This window comes from Furipterus horrens, unplaced genomic scaffold, assembly GCF_987537825.1.
Source record: "Furipterus horrens unplaced genomic scaffold, mFurHor1.1.pri manual_scaffold_2, whole genome shotgun sequence".
Lineage (NCBI taxonomy): Eukaryota > Metazoa > Chordata > Mammalia > Chiroptera > Furipteridae > Furipterus > Furipterus horrens.
Window position 1 is genome coordinate 10,479,860 of NW_028327172.1, and position 20,860 is coordinate 10,500,719.

General features: G+C 37.7%; 3 protein-coding genes across 3 annotated transcripts; all 3 read left to right on the forward strand.

The window, feature by feature from the left end:
- Positions 1–3,835: 3,835 nt before the first annotated feature.
- LOC150017804 (olfactory receptor 2G3-like) lies at positions 3,836–4,771 on the forward strand. Its single transcript, XM_090267531.1, has one exon. The coding sequence runs from the start codon at positions 3,836–3,838 to the stop codon at positions 4,769–4,771; it is 936 nt and encodes a 311-aa protein (XP_090123657.1).
- Positions 4,772–11,590: 6,819 nt separating this feature from the next.
- Positions 11,591–12,541, forward strand: LOC150017805 (olfactory receptor 5AP2-like). The gene is given in 4 exon segments (XM_090267242.1): positions 11,591–11,669; positions 11,672–12,034; positions 12,037–12,324; positions 12,327–12,541. Coding segments are annotated over 4 exon segments (945 nt in total).
- A 2,747-nt stretch (positions 12,542–15,288) lies between these two features.
- On the forward strand, positions 15,289–17,639 carry LOC150017806 (olfactory receptor 5AP2-like). Its single transcript, XM_090267532.1, has 2 exons — positions 15,289–15,312; positions 16,695–17,639. Exons 1-2 carry the CDS (start codon positions 15,289–15,291, stop codon positions 17,637–17,639), a joined length of 969 nt encoding a protein of 322 aa, XP_090123658.1.
- The last annotated feature ends 3,221 nt before the right edge of the window (positions 17,640–20,860 follow it).

Genomic DNA, 20,860 nt, shown 5'->3' on the forward strand with positions numbered 1-20,860 from the left:
TATGCAGTGATTTTATTTAAAGAAATGATCATCCCTTTTCTAGAATAATTTCCATAACTCAGCAATGAATTTATTAGAAAAATATTTATAGACTTGGTAGTCCTTCCTAATATTCTTCCTTAACTAAGTGGGAAATAGAATTATGGTACTATTTTTATTTTTCTTAGTCCTTGAACTTCTTAGTCCATAATTGATTTTAACAATAAATTTTGTAAATTGACAAAGTGATAACCAATTAAAAAACATAGCAAATTTTCACAATAGTAAACACATATAAGAATTGTGTGAACTTGTGTAGGCTCTAAGTATCTTTGTAGTGATATGTCTTGTAATTCCAATGTAGCTATGTTTAACAGTCCTTCTACTCTTAGAACACAAGTAAACTGAGCAAACCTGGAGTTTCTATAATATTGTTAGCTATACCATGTGCCAGATACTGTGCTAAAACTTCTGGATGTGTAATCAAGATAATTCGATGAATTAAGTACTAATATAGTTACCACTCAACATAGGATAAATATGAGATTTAGTGAAGTTTAGAAATTTCCCCAAGTCATCCAGCAGAGAAACGGTGGGGTCAGAATTCATATTGAGGCTTTCCTTTTTCTGAGTTCACGCTTTTACCCTTACACTATAGTGCCTTGCAAAATTATACCTAGAAAATGAGGTATGACCAAAGGCCAACGATATTATTGCTATCTGTTAATACAAACCTAATAAACAATTGTACATTGGAAAAATGATGTAGTCAGTTATACAAGTGGTTCAAATTATAAATATTAAAGACTTTGTTATTGAACATTCTGAATTTATGAAGAACATTAGCTTCCTTTAGTTGGTGTAAAATATATTTTAGATTTCTTCCTGTAATTTGCAGAACAGAAAAATGAGCCATTCATCCCTGTAAGGCATATATTGCCCAATATGCTATGTCTATATGATGCCAAAATAACCTGACCTTGACTAAAGTATAAGTTACTCTACATTGTACCTCATTGGCTTCAAGTCATACCATCTGTTTTTTTTTTTCTTTTCTTTTCTTTCTTTTTCTTAAAAAAACTGTATTAGGTGTTTTTTTTTTTTTAAACATTAGGCAGTGTTGTTTAGAAACTATTATGCAGTAAATGAACTTGCTTAACTATATACTTTGACTAAAGTCATAGTTACCTTGAGGATAAATTTATTTTTAATCTGAGTTCAAGGCTTAAGAAATGTAGAAACAAGAAGAATTTATTTGAATTTTATCAACATTGAATAGTATTTATGTGCCAGGGAAAGGAGAAACATAAACAGGACAGGATCCCTAGAAACCCAAAGTCAATTGAAGAGGTAGACTAATGTATATAAAACAATAGAGTGTGTTCAAAAAATGGAAATGGTTCAGTAGAGAAGACTAATTCATTCACTCTGTCAGAGTAAATGAAATTAGAAATAGTTTTGAAGAGGATGTCACGCATGCCTAGTATTTAAAAGGTTGAAGAGAAGTTTTTTAGGCAGACAAGTTGAAAGAAAGCATTTGTTAACAGTAGCCTTGCCCATGAGATAAAACAGAGGCTGTATGGTCACCCAGGGGATTGCTAGCCTGATTGAAGTGCCAATATAGAATCTATAGCTAATGACAGAACAGCCAGGGCTTCTGCAACCCCAAATTTAGTTTGGTGAGCCTACTTTATACTATGGGTATTTATATTTATTTATTTATTCCTCTTATGACGGAAAGGCAACTCTGTGTGTTCTGCCAGAAACAGAATGTTTTAGATCCTGGAAAACTGAGAATGAGTGGTTCCGGATGGTTTTCGGCAGTTAGAGCTATGAAGGGACTAAAAATGTTCTTTGAGGCAACTGTGCATTAAGAGGGACTAAGGGCAGAAAAGAAAAAAAAAAGAGGGACTAAGGGCTTATCACATTTTATTGAATCTTCAAAATATAGACAGTGTTTAGATGCTGAATCAAAATACTTGCTTCTTTATGTGAACACAATTCTACATATACATGCATGCCTATAGAAGCAAAACTTATTTTCCTGTGCTTTTATTATTATAGATATAGACATATATATGTATGTTATATATATATTCGATAATTATGTGTGATCTGATTGTATCATCTAAGAAACTCACTGTGGGTGTCACTTGTTGTCATTATAATCACTCCTAAAAAATCACCAAAACATTTATTATTTGCTGCAGAACTTTTTAATGCTGTTAGAAAGACATGGAAGGGAACTCTGTAACCTTTCCTGTTCACTCCTTTTCTCCTAATTTTATGAAAGTAGAACTGTGACTCAATTTCTCTCTTTTTTTTTTTTCCAGGCCCATCCTTCTTTATTCTGGGACTTCATGTTTTACATAATTTAGTTTTCCAGTTAACTGAATTACTAGATTTGGAAAGCCAAGGTTTAAATCAAAATAGAAGAAAGCCCTCTGAAATGCATTACATCCGAATCAATATTATTTGAAAAAGGATGTTCTGCATAAAGGAATCCTTTTCATGACATGCAACTACTTGGTTCTGAAATGTATTCTTGATACAATTCCTCACTCCCTCAGGTATCAATTTGTTCTTCATCACAGCTTTCCTCTGGACTGTGAGCTCTGCGGGAGTGCTGGGAATGTCTGTTGTGTTTGCTAGTGTATGCCAAGCACCGACTACATACTAGATTATCAAAAAAATATTTCTGAGAAGAAGAAAAGAAGAAAAAAGTAAAAAGAAAGAAAGAAAAGAAGAAATGAATGAGTGGACAAATGATTAGCAATGTCTTCTTGCTATTGTATGTGCCTTCTTTTAGGGATTTTTTATTATTCCATAACTTCTTAAACCACTAATTTTAATCTTCTCCATGCTGGAAGTCAGTCAACCAAACATACTAACTCTGTACCTAAACTGAGAGAATAAAAAGCACAAGGTTGACTAAGGAATGCTCAGGGAATAGACCTAGTAACTTTAACTTGCCCGGATTTAACTTATTAATTACATTTTATTAATATAGAACATGTTAACATAATATGATATCATTTAATGTATATCATTACACATTAATCTAAGAAATGGTTATTGACATGAATTCCAGATAAATGTTCATCACTATATGCTATTTTGGCTATTAATAACAGATGGGTTCTATTTGTAGATTGCTTTCTACATGCAAATATTGTCTTAATTCTTTATACACATTATTTAATATAATCCTCAGAATGCTCACAAAATTGGCTCTATTATTATTCTCATTTTTTACATAAGGAAATTATCCAAGCACCCAAAGTACAGAAGTGGTGATGATGGGAGAATTGGAGATTAGTGTGCTCCCTGACTGGTTTTGTTGTTGGTGTGCACAGTCTTTGTTCTCTAGATAATCAGAGTGTCTAAGCACTAAAAGGTTACATCAGGGTGATCCAGAGGAAGCACAGGCTTCGGTTCCTACAGCTGCATGTGGGTTACTGAGCAGCACCGGAAGCAATGCCCTTCACTGCTTTTTACTTGAGTGCCGTATCATGCTGTTTCAGTTGCTTGGTACATGATCGGATCTTTTCGAAGAGCTAAGAGTTTGGAAAGATTATGAACAGACAAAGCTGCATTCCTTCAAAGTAAAGACAAAAATATCTACTTTGCTCAGTATGACTTTAAAATTCTTAATCCCATCAAGAGAACACTCCATGTAAAAGCAGAAGAAAAGCTTTCCATTTGTAGAATAACTCAGATACTCAAGATATAATTTCAAAACAAGCCTTCTCTTGCTCTTGCTTGTGTCTTCAGTTTCCAACACAGTGACATATACAGTGTAGGGTTTTGTCTTCAGGTGAGTAGATGGTTTCATAAGAAGTAGATGACCTGAAAGATGAGTATGATCAAAATGAATTTCACTGTCACTGAATTTGTGTTCCTGGGGCTCTCATCACAGCCAAAGGTGCAGCTCATTCTTTTTATTATGTTCTTGTTCTTCTATCTATTAACGGTGGTTGGGAATATTATTATTATCACTATTATCCAGATAGAACCTCGTCTCCAAACCCCCATGTACTTTTTTCTCACGAATTTATCCTTTCTGGATATCTGCTACACATCCACCAATGTCCCACAAATGCTGTCTAACATGGTGGGAAAAAAGAAGACCATCCCTTTCTCCAGCTGTGCTGCTCAAATGTACTTCTCCTTGTCCTTTGGAATGGTTGAATGTGTTCTGCTTGGTGTCATGGCTTATGACAGATATGTAGCCATTTGTCATCCTCTTCGTTATACTGTCATTATGGATCGAAACACCTGTATCCATCTGGCAGCCATTTCTTGGTCCAGTAGCTTTCTGAGCTCCATGATGATCAATGTCCTCACTTTGAGTTTGCCCTACTGTGGGCCCAATGTCTTGAATCACTTTTTTTGTGAGGTGCCTGCTGTCCTGAGGTTGGCTTGCACTGACGCCTCTTTCACGGAGATGGTCGTTTTTGTCTTCAGTATCATCATTGTCTTCATTCCTTTTCTCCTCATTGTTGTTTCCTATGGTCAGATCCTTCTATCGGTTCTCAGGATGCGGTCAGCCTCCGGGAGGCACAAGGCACTGTCCACCTGTGCCTCCCATCTGACAGTGGTGGCCTTATTCTATGGAACCGCCATCTTCATGTACATGAGACCCAAGTCCAAGTCCTCCAGGGCCGGGGGTAAGGTCATCGCAGTGTTCTACACTGTGATCACACCCATGCTCAACCCCTTGATCTATAGCCTAAGGAACCAGGATGTGAAAGGAGCTTTAAGGAGAGCCATTGCAAAAGGAAAGACGTGAGAGCTCTGAGTGAGGCACTAAGGTTGACTGTTCACCTAAGATCATCGACTTCTGAATATGAAATGAAGGGGTAAAATATAGCATGGATTCTCAACATCATTCCTGCCATACGTAAAAGACACATAAACCCAGCTGCAAACTCAAGAGGAATCATGTCTTCTCCAAGGACAAAGCACAGTTTTAATGTGTTAGAGCAACTCCCTCCATTGTGTGACTATTTCCTTACTCCCTAAAAAAAAAAAAAAAAAAAAAAAAGCCTTCGTTCTCTGAAAATAGGCTATCTGATATTAATTGCTTAAAATTACATCAGTAAGGTGAGAGATATTGTTCCTTCCTAGAGGATCAAAAGCACTTTGATATGGAGAAGCATTCTTTCTTTTCAGTTCAGTACAGAACTTCAGGGAAAGGGACTTTGGATGCAATGTTTCACATCTGTCCTAACTGTACAGTTTTCAAGGGAATAGGAACCTGAATCTACTTTGTGCTTTAGACCTTTATTAAAATATTGCTTCATTTAAATTTCAATTGAACTCTACCCTTCCCAGAAATCCTGGTGTATGGTTACTCTTTTTTGCAATTGGTAAATAAATCTGACTTCATTTAATTACAGTTTTGTTCTTGGTGGTCTCAGGTTCACTGTGTGGATGGAGGACAATAATGATCAGAAACAGAAGGTTTGATCAAATGTTAATTAATGGGTTCATTCATTTACTACATAGCATTGAATGACTATGTGATGCAATGTTAAATAAAATAAAAAAACTTATTTTATTCATATATACAAAAATATTTACAGTATACATATACTTATATATAGGTACACTGAAAAATTGTGATAAATGCAATAAAGGAAATAATCTTTTAAGAGGAAGTGCCAGGCAGTAATAGATAGAGTGACCTCTGAGGAGACTGCCCACACAGACCAGAAAGAGAGGTACAGTGAGATTGAGAAGAGCTTTCTAGCTGGAGGGTGGTTATAAACAGAGACTGTGGAGATGCGAGAGAGTTGACTCTAGTTGAGGGAATTAAAAACGAGTGAGAAGCTGAGCAGTGGGTGTGGCTGGGGACGCAGACCGTGCAGGGCTGAGTTAGCTGTGGTGAAGAGTAGGGATTTATTCTCGGTAACTTGTGAGTATTATGAAGAAGGGTGTTCTGAAACAACTTACGTTTCTAAACGGTTTTTCTTTGTGCAGACAGACAGACAGTATTACTTTTACAGAGAATCATTCTTTGATTTAAGAGAATAGCAAAATACAATTTAGCATTCATATACTCAATAAGCATAAATATGGACTGTGATTAACATGATTTTAAATTCGCGATAAAGTTTTAAAAAATTGTGTCTCACTTATTTCACAATTTAGAGTAAAAAAAAGAATGTAATTCACCTTTCAGAGATAACCAACAATAAAATGCAAGCATTTTTCTTATCTGTATATATATAAAGTCATCTAGATCAGTACATAGAGCATCTCTGATGGAGATAAGTAAAGTACATATCAGTTATTTAAAACAGATTTTAAAAGTAAAAATAAAAATCACTAATAAAATAATAAAATTTGTTACATAGTATATTTTAAATATTTGCCTTGATATAAACATGATGCCATATTATATATATATTTTTAAATAATTTATTTGTTTGTTTATTTATTTATTTTTAGAGAGAGGGAAAAGGAGAAAGAGAGGGAGAGAAACATCACTGTGTGGTTGCTTCTCACTAGCACCCACAACTGGGGACCCGACATGCAACCTAGTCATGTGCCCTGACTGGGAATTGAACCAGTGACACTTTGTTCACAGGCCGATGCTCAATCCACTGAGCCACACCAGCCAGGCCTACATTTTATATTTTTAAATACATGTACAACAATTAGAAACATATACTTCTAACGAGCTTTCTCTGAACAATTGATTTAAAGTAAATGGTGGCATTTGAAATTCTCTCAAACACTCATTTACTGATGGGCACCTAGGCTGTTTCCAGCACTTGGCTATTGTAAATAATGCTGCTATGAACATTGGGGTGCATAGGTTCTTTTGAACTGGTGTTTTAGAATTCTTGGGGAATAATTCCAGCAGTGGGATCACTGGATCAAGAGGCAGTTCCATTTTTAGTTTTTTTGAGGAAATTCCATACCGTTTTCCACAGTGGCTGCACCAGTCTGCATTCCCACCAACAGTGCAGTAGGGTTCCCGTTTCTCCACATCCTCGCCAGCACTTGTTGTTTGTTGATTTGTTGATGATGGCCATTCTGACCAGTGTGAAGGTGTGAGGTTGTATCTCATTGTGGTTTAATTTTCATCTCTCAAAAAACTGTGGTACATATACATAATGGAATATTATGAAGCAGAAAGAATGAAGGAATCCCTACCCCTTGCTACAGCATGCATGGAACTGGGGAGAATTACCATATGATCTCACCTATAAGTGGAAGCTAATGAACAAAACAAATGAGCAAAATAGAACCAGTGGCATGGAAATAAGGAACAGACTGACAGTGACCAGAGGGGAGAGGGAGGAGGATAATAGGGGAAAGAAGAGGAAGTGTCTAATCAATGAACAAGTATAAGGGACCCAAGGATATGAGCAACAGGGTGAGGATTGACTGTGGGAAAAGGGGTGGGTGGTGCAGGGGACAGCAATGGGGAAAAAACTGGGACAACAGAAATTGAACAACAATAAAAAAAGAGGGAAAAAAAATTCTCCCAAACATCACCAAATAAGAAACACATGTTTAGTTGACTATTTATAAATTAGAAACAAATAAACAAAAAATTGCAAAAGCCTTTCACATTTGGGTCACACATAGCAAAAACATGTAAAACAACTGGAATTGAATATTTGTTTTTCTAACGATTCATTATTTAGAACAATTGTTTGAGCTAATCAATTCATTTTTGGCTAGTCTGTTTTGATCAGTAACTTGGGGTTGGGTGAACTAAGAAAAATAATGCCATCCAACAGCTCATGCCCTATCCTGGTTCTCATGATCTTCAAGCAAGTCTTCTTCCTTTTCTATGTTTGCTTCTATTGATAGAAAATAAAAATATGACACTTAAAGACATTCAACTAATAATTCTGTATACTTCATGTTATAATCATTGGTAGAACGAATAGAAATTGATTTTAAGTTTAACACAAATAATGGTGAACTCAACAATTATTGCTCCTTCACAACATCAAATGTCCAATTGAATTATTTCCTCGCTACGTTTGCTTGGGGTTATGATAACATGAAGACAACATAGCTAAAAAATACACAAACTGCTACTTTGGCCATTTTTAAATAACATTGAAGTCCACGGTGACCACCTCTTTAAAATATTAGACAGAGGAGATCAAAGGGAGCCAGCAATTATTTGGTAAAACCAATCACTTGCCAGAAGGGAAGACTGAGGACAGAAAATAAGAGTGTCTTGATTATTGGTGGTATCAGTGTCCGAAAGATAATTCAGTACCTGGAAGCACACCAGATACCTTGTTGGCAACCATGTGCCTTATATTTGTATCCTCTGGAACCTGGCATATACCTAGCACTTCCAAGTTTTGGCTGAATATGAGTGGATGAATCTTGGGCTGAGTTAAGTCATTTCTCACATCAGTGCCACTCTCCATATATTTAATTAAATTTTCCCTGACTTGCTTTCAGAGTAGAGAAATATTCAACATTTACACCTGTTATTCCTCATGACCCTGAAAAGAATATGCTTAACAGTGATTGACTAACAACAACAAATTGAATGAATATAGCACCCCTATGTTCATTGCAGCATTATTTATAATAGCCAAGATTTGGCTATAATTTGGACTCAGCCAAATTGCCCATCAGTAGATGAGTGGATAAAAAAGCTGTGGTACATTTACACAACGGAATACTATGCAGCAGTAAGAAAGAAGAAACTTCCATTTTGCAACAGCATGGATGGACCTGGAGAGCATTATGCTAAGTGAAATAAGTCAGTCAGTGAAAGACATATCCTGCATGATTTCACTTATATGTGAAATCTAATGAACACATTAAACTAATGAACAAAATATTAACAGAAGCTTAGGTACAGGAAACAGATTTACAGTTGCTGGAAAGGAGCGGGGCACAGGACAAAGTTTTCAATTTCTTGCTCTTCCTCTTTTCCTTCTGGCACCCCTATGGTTCAAGATGTTGGCATGTTTAAAATTGTCCCAGAGGTTCCTAAGCCTCTCCTCATTTTTTTCAATTCTTGTTTCCTCATTCTGTACTGGTTGACTGTTTTTTTCTTCCTTATGTTCTAAATCATTGATTTGAAACCCAGTTCCCTTTCCTTCATCATTGGTTTTGTGTGGATTTTCCTTCGTTTCATTTAGCATAGCCTTTACTTCTTCCCTTATGCGTTTGCAATACTTAAGCATATCTTTCAAGCCTGTGAGCATATTTATCACCAGTGTTTTGAACTCAGTGTATGTTAGGTTGGCTGTCTCCTCGTTTGTAAGGTTGGCTATCTCCTTGTCGTTTACTTCTTCCACTGGAACCTTGATCCATTCCCTATTTTGGGTCATACTTCTCTGTCTCCTCATCTTGACAGGTTTCTATGTTTGTTTGCCTCTGTGTCTTAGGTAGAGCTGTCACAGCTGTTATGTTATAAGGGGTGGAGCCTTAGGTATTTGTCAGTATAGAACTACCCGTTTCATCACGTTGTGGTGCTGTATGTGGGGGAGGAGTCTGAGAGGAAACAATACCGCTTGCTCAAGACTCACCCTTTTTCCAGGCATTTCTCCCACTTCTGTATGGGACTGGTGCCTCTCTAGCTGTTGCCCTGGCTGTTGTTCCCAGAGTGGGTGGGTCTGTGGATGTTCTAGGACTGTGGGGGCATTTTAAACAAGTGGTCTCTGCTGAAAGACTGGCAGTTTCTTCCTCTGCTCCAACCTCCACTAGTTTGCACAGTCAAAAGCAATGAGGCTTTATTTTCCCCAGCGCTGGGACCGTGAGCTGTTCAGTCTGGTCTGGTGCTGGGAGCACTCCCCAGGTGTTCCTCCCAACTTTTTAAAATGTGTGACTGCACTTTCTGCCAGCCTGCCACTGCTACTGCTGCGTCCACCATCACACTGCATCCTCTCTGCCCCGGCTCCACCACTCCTACCTGTCTGGATGAGTATTTCTTCTTTATATCTTTGTTTTTTGGACTTTCATGCAGCTCGATTTTCTGGAACTTCTGGTTGTCTCTAGTTTTGAGGTAATTGTATTCCTTCTTAGTTGTGGAGCGAGATGCAGCGTGTCTGTCTAGGTCTCCATATTGGCTAGAAGTCCAGGCTTTTTTTATATCAAGAGAAGAGGGAAACAGGAAGGCCAAGAAGTGATTGATGGCTGCAGATGTCCAGTCACCAGTGAGTAGCTGAGAAAGCCCTATGCTCCACTGACCTCATCTAACAAAGACAACCTTATTAGTACTTTTGTGAAAATACTTGCTTACCTCCCTCACTGAGCTGTGGTGGAGTTCGGATGAGATAATGAGTACAATGACACTTTAAAAGTATATACATTGTTGGTTGGGATATTGAGCTCCTACCCCAGTGGAAACAAGGTGGAGAAGAGCCAGGACGGCACTTCTATGTATGGCAGTGTCTGTGAGAATGGAACCCAACTGGGCTCAGTAGATCTTGTATCTCCAATGGTAGCACAGGTATTGGGTTACTTTGGTCCCATGTTTTAATTTTGAATATTATCAAATAACTTCTTGCTGTGAGTGAGAAAGGATTCAACACTTTGAGCGATGATTTGACAGCTAGACCAGTGCAGTTTTATCTACTGTTCAATAACATGAGGTAGAGGAAGGAGGAGGGGTTTGGAAGGGAAGTAGAGAAGCACTGGAGCTGCTGCCTAAACTTTTTACTCAGAAGATCTAGACGGGGTATCTATTTTGAGTTTTCTCCCCCTTCCCCATGTATTTGGCTTCATTTTCTCTTGCGTGAGATGAATAATATTTCCATTTAGAGGATCTGCTGTTAAATTATTCCCCAGATTCAGTGTGGTGGCTGGAACATGCCTCATGCCACTGCTGGTGTTTTCTGTTGTGATCCTGTGAATCTGAGTAGTAGGTAGAAGTTTTCACTACTGTGGTTCATTCTATTACTTTCATCTGAGAGGTCTACCCATTTTTACATGCTTATTTTTTAAATATTGGAGGAATTATTAAAATTCTCAATATTTACCTGACACATTTTTTCCCTCTCTAGATGCTGCACTAAGAAATTAGGGTAGAGTTAAAACCAGGCTACCTATGGGAATAGGCTATGTTTCTGTCCTTGGTCATCACTTTTTAAGGTTCCCTACACACCCAGAAGATTTAATTATTTTCTTCTTGTTTAGCACTGTTGACTAATTTTTACTAACTTCCAGTATTTTTTTTTTCCTTTTCATTAGTACTGTGGAGGAATAGTTGGTGGGAATTAGAAATTAATTTTGTGATTTTCCTCCAGAAGTTGTGACTGGAGAGTATGTTAATACATGTTAATTTATTTACCATAAACAATGAAGAGAGATACATTTTAAAGATGTTCCTGTAATTAGTCAATAAATGGTTAGTGCCAGAAGTGATCTTAGTGAATAGGTGGTAAGTCACTCTTCTTGATTGTTAGTAGCTAGCACACTTAGAACTCAGATACAGTCTTTTGATATCTTTTGACTCCACATCAAGTTCAACATACTGTTTACTATGTTTCTCATTTTGCACTCTTCTATTAGATTTTGTCTGTGTATATGTCAACAAAAAGATTTCTATGGCTCTGTCACATATTCATCTGATTAAATACCATGTTCCATCTTCTCTCTTACTGCAGCTCAAATGGTCAGATATATAAAAGGTGTTCAAGGCAGGAATCAAACTGAAGTGACAGAATTTATCCTTTTAGTACTCTCAGAGAGTTCCATCTCCAAGTTGACCTCTTTGCATTGTTTCTGTTAATCTATATGGCAACTATGGTGGGTAATTCGAGGATGATCATGTTAATTAAGGTTGATCCTTGTCTCCACAGCCCCATGTACTTTTTTCTTGGCAGCCTCTCCTTTGTTGATGCTTCTTACTCCTCTTCTGTTATTCCTAAGATGCTAGTGAATCTTGTGGCTGAGAATAAGGCCATTTCTTTTAATGGATACGCTGCCCACTTCTACTTCTTTGGCTCCTTCCTGGGGACTGGATGCTTCCTGTTGGCGATGATGACATATGACCACTATGCAGCCATTTGGAACCCTCTGTTATACCCAGTTCTCATGTCTGGGAGAATTTTCTTTTTCTAGTAGCTACCTCATTCCTAGCAGGCTTTGGGAATGCAACCGTACACACAGGCATGACTTTCAGATTATCCTTTTGTGGCTCTAAAAAGATCAATCATTTCTACTGTGACACCCCACCCCTGCTCAAACTCTCTTGCTCTGACGCCCACATCAATGGCATCGTAATCATGATTTTCTCCAGTTTTAATGCTATCAGCTCTGTTTTGATTGTCCTCATTTCCTACCTGTGTATCCCCATTGCCATCTTGAGAATGCCCTCATCAGGGAGCAGGCATAAAGCCCTTTCTCCTGTGCCTCCCATTTCATGGCTGTCAGCATATTTTTTGGGACAATTCTCTTCATGTACTTGCACCCGATGTCTAGCTATTCAATGGAACTGGATAAGATTGTTTCTGTATTTTATACTGTAGTGAGGTTCATGCTAAATCCTCTCATCTACAGTTTGAAAAATAAGGATGTGAAAGGGGCCATAAAGAAGATCTTAGAGAAATGCATACCATAAACCCATGTGACACATGGCTCTTCCTCTTCTTCATGCTGGAGCCAAAGACTTAATACTTTCCATTGCTTCATTGGTACATTGTTTCTTCATCTATATCCACTTCTTAGGTGATTTAAGAAGTCTGCCATGATTCCAAAATCTACATTTCCAGCACTAACTTCTAACCTGAGTTCTAGATTTGTATGTTGAATTGACAACTTGGCATCTAAGGACTTTGAACACATTAAAGGATTAATAAATTAGCTTTCATTTTAAAATTATTATACTCATACATCTATAAAATAGTCATCCTTTTTGTACTATGAGGAGGAACTTCATCTTAGCATAATACTTATGTGTTTTTGTGCTTGTAATAAAGAAAATGGGCACCCTTTCTTATCATTGTTTACTCATAAAACATTCAAAAACTATTTATAGATATACAAAAAAACCTTCACATATTTAATGTAAATAATTTGATAAATTTGAACATATACATACATCAATAGAGCTGTTTAAAAATCTATTAATGGAAAAACTAGAATGTAACATGTAGTGGAGATATAGCAGGCAAGAAAACACGAATTTCCTGATCTCACGAAACATATTTATAAATAAGGGAGACTTTATTGTTTATACCAACTGTGTGTGCATGTATGCACAGGTGTATGTGTGTGCCTGTTAGACATGGATATGAGTGGTACTTGGAATACAAATAAAGCAGGCAACAGAATAAGGAATGGTGGAGTCAGAGAAGAGCTCCCTGTGGAAATAATCTTTGGTCCATCCCTAAATAGGAAAAATATGTGAATGTCTGTGAAAGAGCATTCTAGGTATGCTATAGTAAATATAAAGATCCTGAGACAAAATTCTGCTTGCTTTGCTAATGGAATAGTAAGGAGACAAATATATGTGGCCCAGAGTGAGTAAATGATAGAAGAAAAAGAACTGAAATCAGAAAAATGTTGTGAAGGAGCGGAAGGTCACATGAATCTTGTAGGTCATAAATAGACTTTGGTCTTCCTTCTCTTATATGACCCTGTAATAGCTGTTGTCACCCAACTCCAACTGCATGTTGAATGAGGAAGTCACAAGAGTGATTTCGTTGGCTACTCTACCGTCGTCGTCGTCGTCGTCGTCGGCAGCCGTCCGTCTCGAGAGACGATGGTGTAGCTTCTCAAGAGTCTATCTGCACCGCCGAGAATGGCTGTGCAGTCCGACTCGGGAGTGACACGGTATCTGTCTCCTCCCGTGTTGAATCGACATCTTGCGATGACGCTGGAGTGTCCTCTCCAGTGAAGCTGAAGCTACAGAGCCTGGGCAGGGTGATATGGAGGGTCTGCTGTTGCCCATGCAGCAGAACCCCCCTCTCTTCGCAGCTGAAGGGTCCAAGGGAAAGACGGAGTCAATACAGCTTGGCTTCAGGTGCGCCGCAGGAGTTGCCGATGTTGACTACAACGTCAAACCGCCTTAGGGACTCCGGCTCCGGATTTTCTGTCGGGGTTTACTCCCTTAGCCTTTCCCCTGAAGAGGTATGCCGCAAGGCAGCGGAGGTTTTTTGGAGTCAGAGTTTTCCTTCTCTGATGTGCCCTGACTGGAAGATCGAACCAGCGACACTTAGCTCGCAGGCCGACGCTCAATCCACTGAGCCAAACCAGCCAGGGAGGAGCTACTCTACCAGTACTAAGGATATTGTCTGCTGCATAAAACAAATCCACTACATTTATTGAATGAATCAATTAATGAATGCAGTGAAAACCATACCCTAGTAGAGATGAGTAGGAATCATGTTTTGAGTGGAATTCTGAAGTTTGGATGCAGGCTATGGTGAATCCTGTACCATTTAAATTATTGTTGTGCTCAATAGAATTTCAAGATCATGAGGTAGTATTTGCACTTCTCTAAATGCTTAAGTTGCCTCCCAGGGTATAGTTGATTCACTGGGGAGAACATAGTCCAATTATCTCAGTGAAAAATAATTTCATGGTTTAATTTTGGATCTGCACATTTCTAGCCTTACATTTTGCAGAGACTAATTCTCACAAGAATGATCACAGCCTTAATAAAGCTGACCCTCTGCTTCGGATTCAGTAGCAGCATTTTCTACTCTTTGTTGAATTTGTGACTTAATTCTGAGTCTTTCATGCCAATTCCATTTTCATCAAAGCTATATATAAGCTTCACGTTAGGAGACAGGAAACTCATATTCTTCCAAAAAACAAATAAGTTAAACAAAAGTAAACTAATAAGCACCACTACTTCCAGTGAATATTTCTTAAACAAAAGGTAAGATGATTTAATTTTTAGTTTATCTCAAAGTGTTCAAATAGAAATTTTCCAAGAGTACTCAAAAATAAATTCAAGTATTTAAGACTAAACATCTCAATTGTAATATATCTGAAACACTGAACTTATAGTTAGCAACTATACTAATGTGACCTTTTTTTTAGAAGAGAAGAATTTAGGGTCACTAGTAACAGAGGAAAATTTTACAGGATATTGAATATATACGTACACATACACACATGAATGTATGTATACATGTATATTTATGTGTATATATATGTGTGTGTGTGTGAAACAGGAAAATTTAATTAGTTTTGTGTAGAAAGAGTGCCAAAATACCTGATATATTTAATGTGTTCTGAACAGCATTAAATAAAATAATTTTATGCTTTTATATGTATAAATTGAGAAAATACTTAAAACTTTCAGCCTTGATCATATGCATTTATACATGTATGTATGTATACACATACACATATAGGATGATATATATCATAGAGAATATAATTCTATATATGTTAATTCATGTTTGTTATATATGTAATGTGTGTGTGTGTGTATATGTATATATACATATGAAGCAGAGCCCTATGAAATGGCTGTAAAATTTTAAAAGTGATTATTTTACTATAAGTAAGAATTTAGCTAATTTTAGAGACAGAAAGATTAGTTGAAAGACTATTGCAATAATTTAGTGAAAGAAGATGTTGGCTTGGGCGTTGGGGGTAGAAATTCAGATGATGGGAGGTAATTTGGCTTATTGATATAGATAACTTGAAATGGAGCCAACATAATTATCTGATAGAATGGTTGTGAATTGTGTGAAAAAGAGATCAATTTTTCCAACATTTATGTGTCTTTATTTGAGCAAATGGAAGTATAGACTTGTCATTGATTTAATTTGTTTGGAACAAATGAAGAAAGAACATAAAGAATTCAATTTTGGGTCATATTGAGTTGTTATTCAATATTAATGCAGATATGTGAATAAGAAGTTGAGTGTAAGTCTGGAGTTTGGAAAAGAGGTCAGGGCTGGAGATTTAAATTCAGGTATTTTAAGGATACAGATAATATTTAAAACCATGAGACTGAATAAGATCACCAAAGCTGAGCATAAATAGAAAAGGAAGGAGAATAAGGACTGAACTTTGTGCTACTCCAACCTTAAGAGTCAAGAGAAGAGGTGGAATAAGCAAAGAAAACCGAGAAGAAGCAACCCATATGGTAGGAAGAAAAGTCAAAGTCTGGTGTTCTGAAAAATAAGAGAAGAAACTCTTTCAAAGAGTCATAAGCAATGAACTCTGTCAAATATTATTCATAGATAAAAAAGGTAAGGACTGAGAGGTGACCACTGGGTCTTGCAACATAAAGATTCCTGATGACTTAGGCAAGAGCAGTTTCCATGGAGTAATGTGGTTAAGGCCAGATTTGAGTGGGCTTAACAGAAAACAAGGAGACAGAATTGGATACAGCAAGTATATTCAAGTGTATCATATTGTAATTGCCAAGGAGAGCAACTGGATGATAGCAGGTGAAGACAGAAGGATCAAGGGAGAAGGAAAGAAAAGTTGATAAGTAGGGCAGAATATGGACAAGAGGGTCAATCATCAGAGACATCACCTACACACACATGCACACACACATTACATTTTAAATAAAATAGGTTACTGAGTTTACTTAAGGAAACTTTATTTATTTTTTATTTTTTATTTTTTTTACTGTAATAAGAAAATAAAGAGGTTTAATGCATATGTTCCCAAGATATCTTTGAGGCAATGTTACCTGTAGTCAGGAATAAACTGTTCAATTTAACCATTTTTTTTTTTTGGTATAATTTATTCCCTTGATTTCTTTCTTATCCCAGCAAATGAATCATCCATTCTGAGACAAAGATATGAACAACCATTCAAAAGTGATTGAATTTATTCTCCTGGGATTCAGTGATCATCCAGAGCTACAATCTATTCTTTTCATGGTGTTTCTAGTTGTTTATATCATCACTGTGTTGGGAAATCTTGGCATGATCCTATTAATCAAGATTGACTCACGCCTCCACACCCCAATGTACTTTTTTCTCAGTAACTTGTCCCTTGTCGACTTCTGTTATTCTTCTGTCATTGCTCCTAATATGCTGCTGAATTTCTGGGTGGAGAATCCAGTTATTTCATTTAACGGATGTGCCACACAGTTCTTCTTTTTTGGTTCCTTCGCTGGTATTGAAGGCTTCCTGTTGGCTGTGATGGCCTATGACCGGTATGTGGCCATCTGCAAGCCTCTCCTCTACACAGTCACTATGTCCCCCCATCTTAATGTCCTTCTGGTGCTGGCCACATACCTTGCAGGCTTTATAAATGCTTCCATTCACACTGGCTTCACCTTCCAACTGTCTTTCTGCCATTCAAATGTCATCAATCACTTTTTTTGTGACACTCCACCTCTTCTGAAACTCTCTTGTTCGGACACACGTGTCAATGAGGTTGTCATTTTTGCTTTTGCCAGTTTTAATGAACTGAGCTGCCTTCTGACTATTCTCATTTCTTATCTCTACATCCTTGCTGCCATCTTGAGGATCCGTTCTGCTGAGGGGAGGTACAAAGCCTTCTCCACCTGTGCATCCCACTTGGTGGTGGTTACCATCTTCTTTGGCACAATCCTGTTCATGTATCTGCGCCCCAGCTCCAGCTACTCAATGGATCAAGACAAAGTGGTGTCTGTGTTTTATACAGTGGTCATCCCCATGTTAAATCCTCTCATCTACAGTCTGAGAAACAAGGAGGTAAAAGCTTCTTTAGGTAAACATTTTAAAACAGCCTCTTTCCACTTATGTACTTAGAACCACAAAGCATGGAATTTTAGCACACCGAGAGAACATAAAAATAACCAAGTCCACCTTCATTCACCCTGGCTCCATTTCATTCTATAATGAGGTTTATTTATTATTTTTCTGATAGTGGAGTTGGACCAAATGTCCCAGGCATCATGGGGAACATGATTATTCTGCATAAATTCCACTTATTTCACAGAACTTATATGCTTGAAACTAACCCAAAAACCCTATTCAGGGGTATAAAGCTCACTATAAAAATAGGTGGGACAGAAAAAGGCTGAGTGGTGGGAGGAATGACTCCATCTTCTTCCTTGTTTGATGGCTGTGTGATTAGACGGAGGGGTTTGTAACTGCAAGGGGACAAGTGATGAGTAGGCTGAGCCAGAATATGATCAGAGGACTAAAACTAGGCTTCGAGACAGCCTCTTGTCCCTAGTGAACCAGAAAAAAATATCAGAACTTAATCCTGAAAGAGGTGCCAAGGTCAACAAGTGTTTCTAACCTGGGCAAGTAATCGAGACCATTGAGGGAATAATTGGAACAAACTACTGCATGAATATAAGGGGAGAATCACAGAACAAGAACCAAGGTTCATGAAGCAGAAGTTTCTGGTGCTTAGCAAAGAGACCTTCTTTATAATTCCCAAAGATAAAGTGTCATGGTGCTTGATCTTTGGATGAGTAAACAGTTTAAGCTTAAAGAGCTAGGGCAAGTGGGACATTCTTTCCCTAATGCCTTAACAAATAACCACATCTCTCTTTTTGCTGCGAGCTTCGGTTGGGACAAGTTTAATGCTTTCAGTTGGTTTAACTAGTATTTTTATAACTGGGCTGTCTCCCCAGTAGGACTGGATGTTCTTTACAGAAAGTTACTACTGACATGTCAACAGAAAATGTTTTGAACCGGGTGGTACTGGGTATAATATACTAGGTGTGATCCTAGCATGTCCTTTTGCCATTGAAAGACTAATACCGCCTAGTAAAAAGCAGCCACTTAAAAGAGACTAAGTAATAATTTTGCTTTCGGTACTGACTATGTTTTATAATAAGATCTAATCATTTAATCCCCCTTTATTCTGCTTTTCAGAGATTGCATATTAAAAACATAATACTCTTGTTTATCAAATGGTTCTTGTCCATATCATCATTTTTTTTTTTTCAGGAGATCTCTATTTTAAGACACAACACACATAGTATCTTCTCTTGGTTCTCCTGATCCTCTGTCATCCCTCCCAAAGCAGGCCCATTCCCATTTCTGTGATTTTAGAGATATTGACACTTTATTTAAGTTCTTACAGACATAAATAATAAAATTCAGTGGAATGTTTCCTGACATAGACCGAGGGCTCCTTGAGAAGAGAAACCTCTTTATATTTGCCTTCATATCTCCATGACTCCAAAGTAGACCATCAATGAAAGTCTTGAAACTAAGAAAGAATCATTCCGATTGAAGCTGCAGGTGGTGGGAGACAAACAGTTGCTTCTGGTGTCTGAAATGTAAGGTATCCAATAGTCACAATTTCAAAAAGTCAGTGTTAGAAAAGTTCTCTGATACCTGGTTGCATCATCTGTTAGATAATGTTTTATTCTTTTTCAAACAAGCTGTCTTATCCTCTTCGAAATGAAACATTTTGATAAACAGATGACATCTCAGGGTCCTATATCTGTCACTTTACACATATGTGATTTCAACATATAATAATAATAGAGTATTGAGGACTTTTTCCATGAAGGAACACAAAGTTAATTCAAACTAACATGGACCTGGGATTTTCAGGGCCCCAGTCCTCTCTGTCTCCCTATCTCTCCCTGTCTCTCTTTCTTTCTCCCTCTCTCATTTCCTGTCTCAAATAATAGGTTCATTGATTCTCTTTAACAGATTTTTCACATCATGGCCTCAAGTTGACATATTTTTAGGATGATTGCATTGAAGTCAAGGGTGCATCCCTTTAGAAAGGTCAGCTGTTGCCTGAAATGGCTCAAATGTTTATTATGTTGTCAACTAAGAACATCCAAACCCATAGAGAATTTTTGTGAGTGTATTTGAGTTTATTTTATCCATGCTGATGACATTTCCAGGAAGCAGGATCCCCAATGTTCTAAAGAATGACAGTTTTGCAATTATTTATACTCTTGGAATTAAAGAGGGAACATAAGGAAGACTACATAAAAGTGGAAGAAAGCCAGGTACAGACTCAAGAGGATTATGTGCTCCCTGGAGGGTGGTTACACTTCCTAAGGGTCTGAAAAAGAGGATTACTCTGGCATTTCAAAGATGCATTAACCTTGCTGGGCAGAACAAGAGACAGGGCTTGCTTAAGGCAAAGATAAATCTTCTACTGAATAAGTTATATGCCTGGGGTGTGACAAACCACCAAAACCTACTCTGTTAGAAATTCATAATCAGATCATCCTGTGATGTTTCTTTCTGTCACTAAACTAGTCGTTTGTATTATAGAACCACTTTTTCCCTGACAGTGTCCATGTGTGTGTGGGTATGCGTGTATTTGTATGTGTGTGTGTGTATGTTCCTGATGAGGGCGGGGCTATGAGTTGTCAGGAGAAACCTCGCCCTATAACAGCTACTGTAATCCACTGTACATTTACTCAGTAAAATTGAATTACTTGCCTCTCTACTGCTCATTCAATTTACAAACTCCTCATTTGGGCAGCGATGCTTTATGGTGTGTACATCTCAGCAAGAATGTTACCACTAGAGTTAACTTTATTCGTAGGTAGATGTTTTCCCATATGAAGCAATTTGTGGATTCCTTTTCCAAGCTTGTGTACCTGCAGTGTGAGGTAGAAGCCCACCATTCTACACAAAAGCCAAACTAAAGCCCGCCACGAGGCAGCTCACCTTTCTCTTCCTGCCCCTAGCTGCCCTAGACTCAGACAGACATCAGGAGATGGCAACTGTCCAATCACCAACCTGCTGGCTATACAAGAGGGCAACTTAGTCTGTCCTGTACTGCTTACGTATTCCAAGCCTTAGAAGTTCTTAAAAGCTCACTCTGCCCTGATTCTACCTGCTGGTGTCTACCCTGACCCCAGCCCACCGTGTTGCATACTCAATAAACCGTCTTCTTCAACATTTGGCTACTGGCCTTCTCTACCTCCGCCAAGCCCCCAAAACCTAACATATAATATAAGAGCGCTATTAGAACATTGTGTTCTGTTTTTTTTTTTTTTGTTTTTTTTTTTTAAGTAGTTGAAGTCATTAGCTAC

What these genes read in the sequence shown, in the direction of transcription:
- LOC150017804 (XM_090267531.1), top strand. Translation starts at nt 3,836, where the DNA reads ATGAGTATGATCAAAATGAATTTCACTGTCACTGAATTTGTGTTCCTG.
- LOC150017806 (XM_090267532.1), top strand. Translation starts at nt 15,289, where the DNA reads ATGATATATATCATAGAGAATATA. An exon ending in TATATATCATAGAGAATATA is followed by an intron (nt 15,313 to 16,694) that starts ATTCTATATATG and finishes CCATTCTGAGAC; the next exon opens with AAAGATATGAACAACCATTC.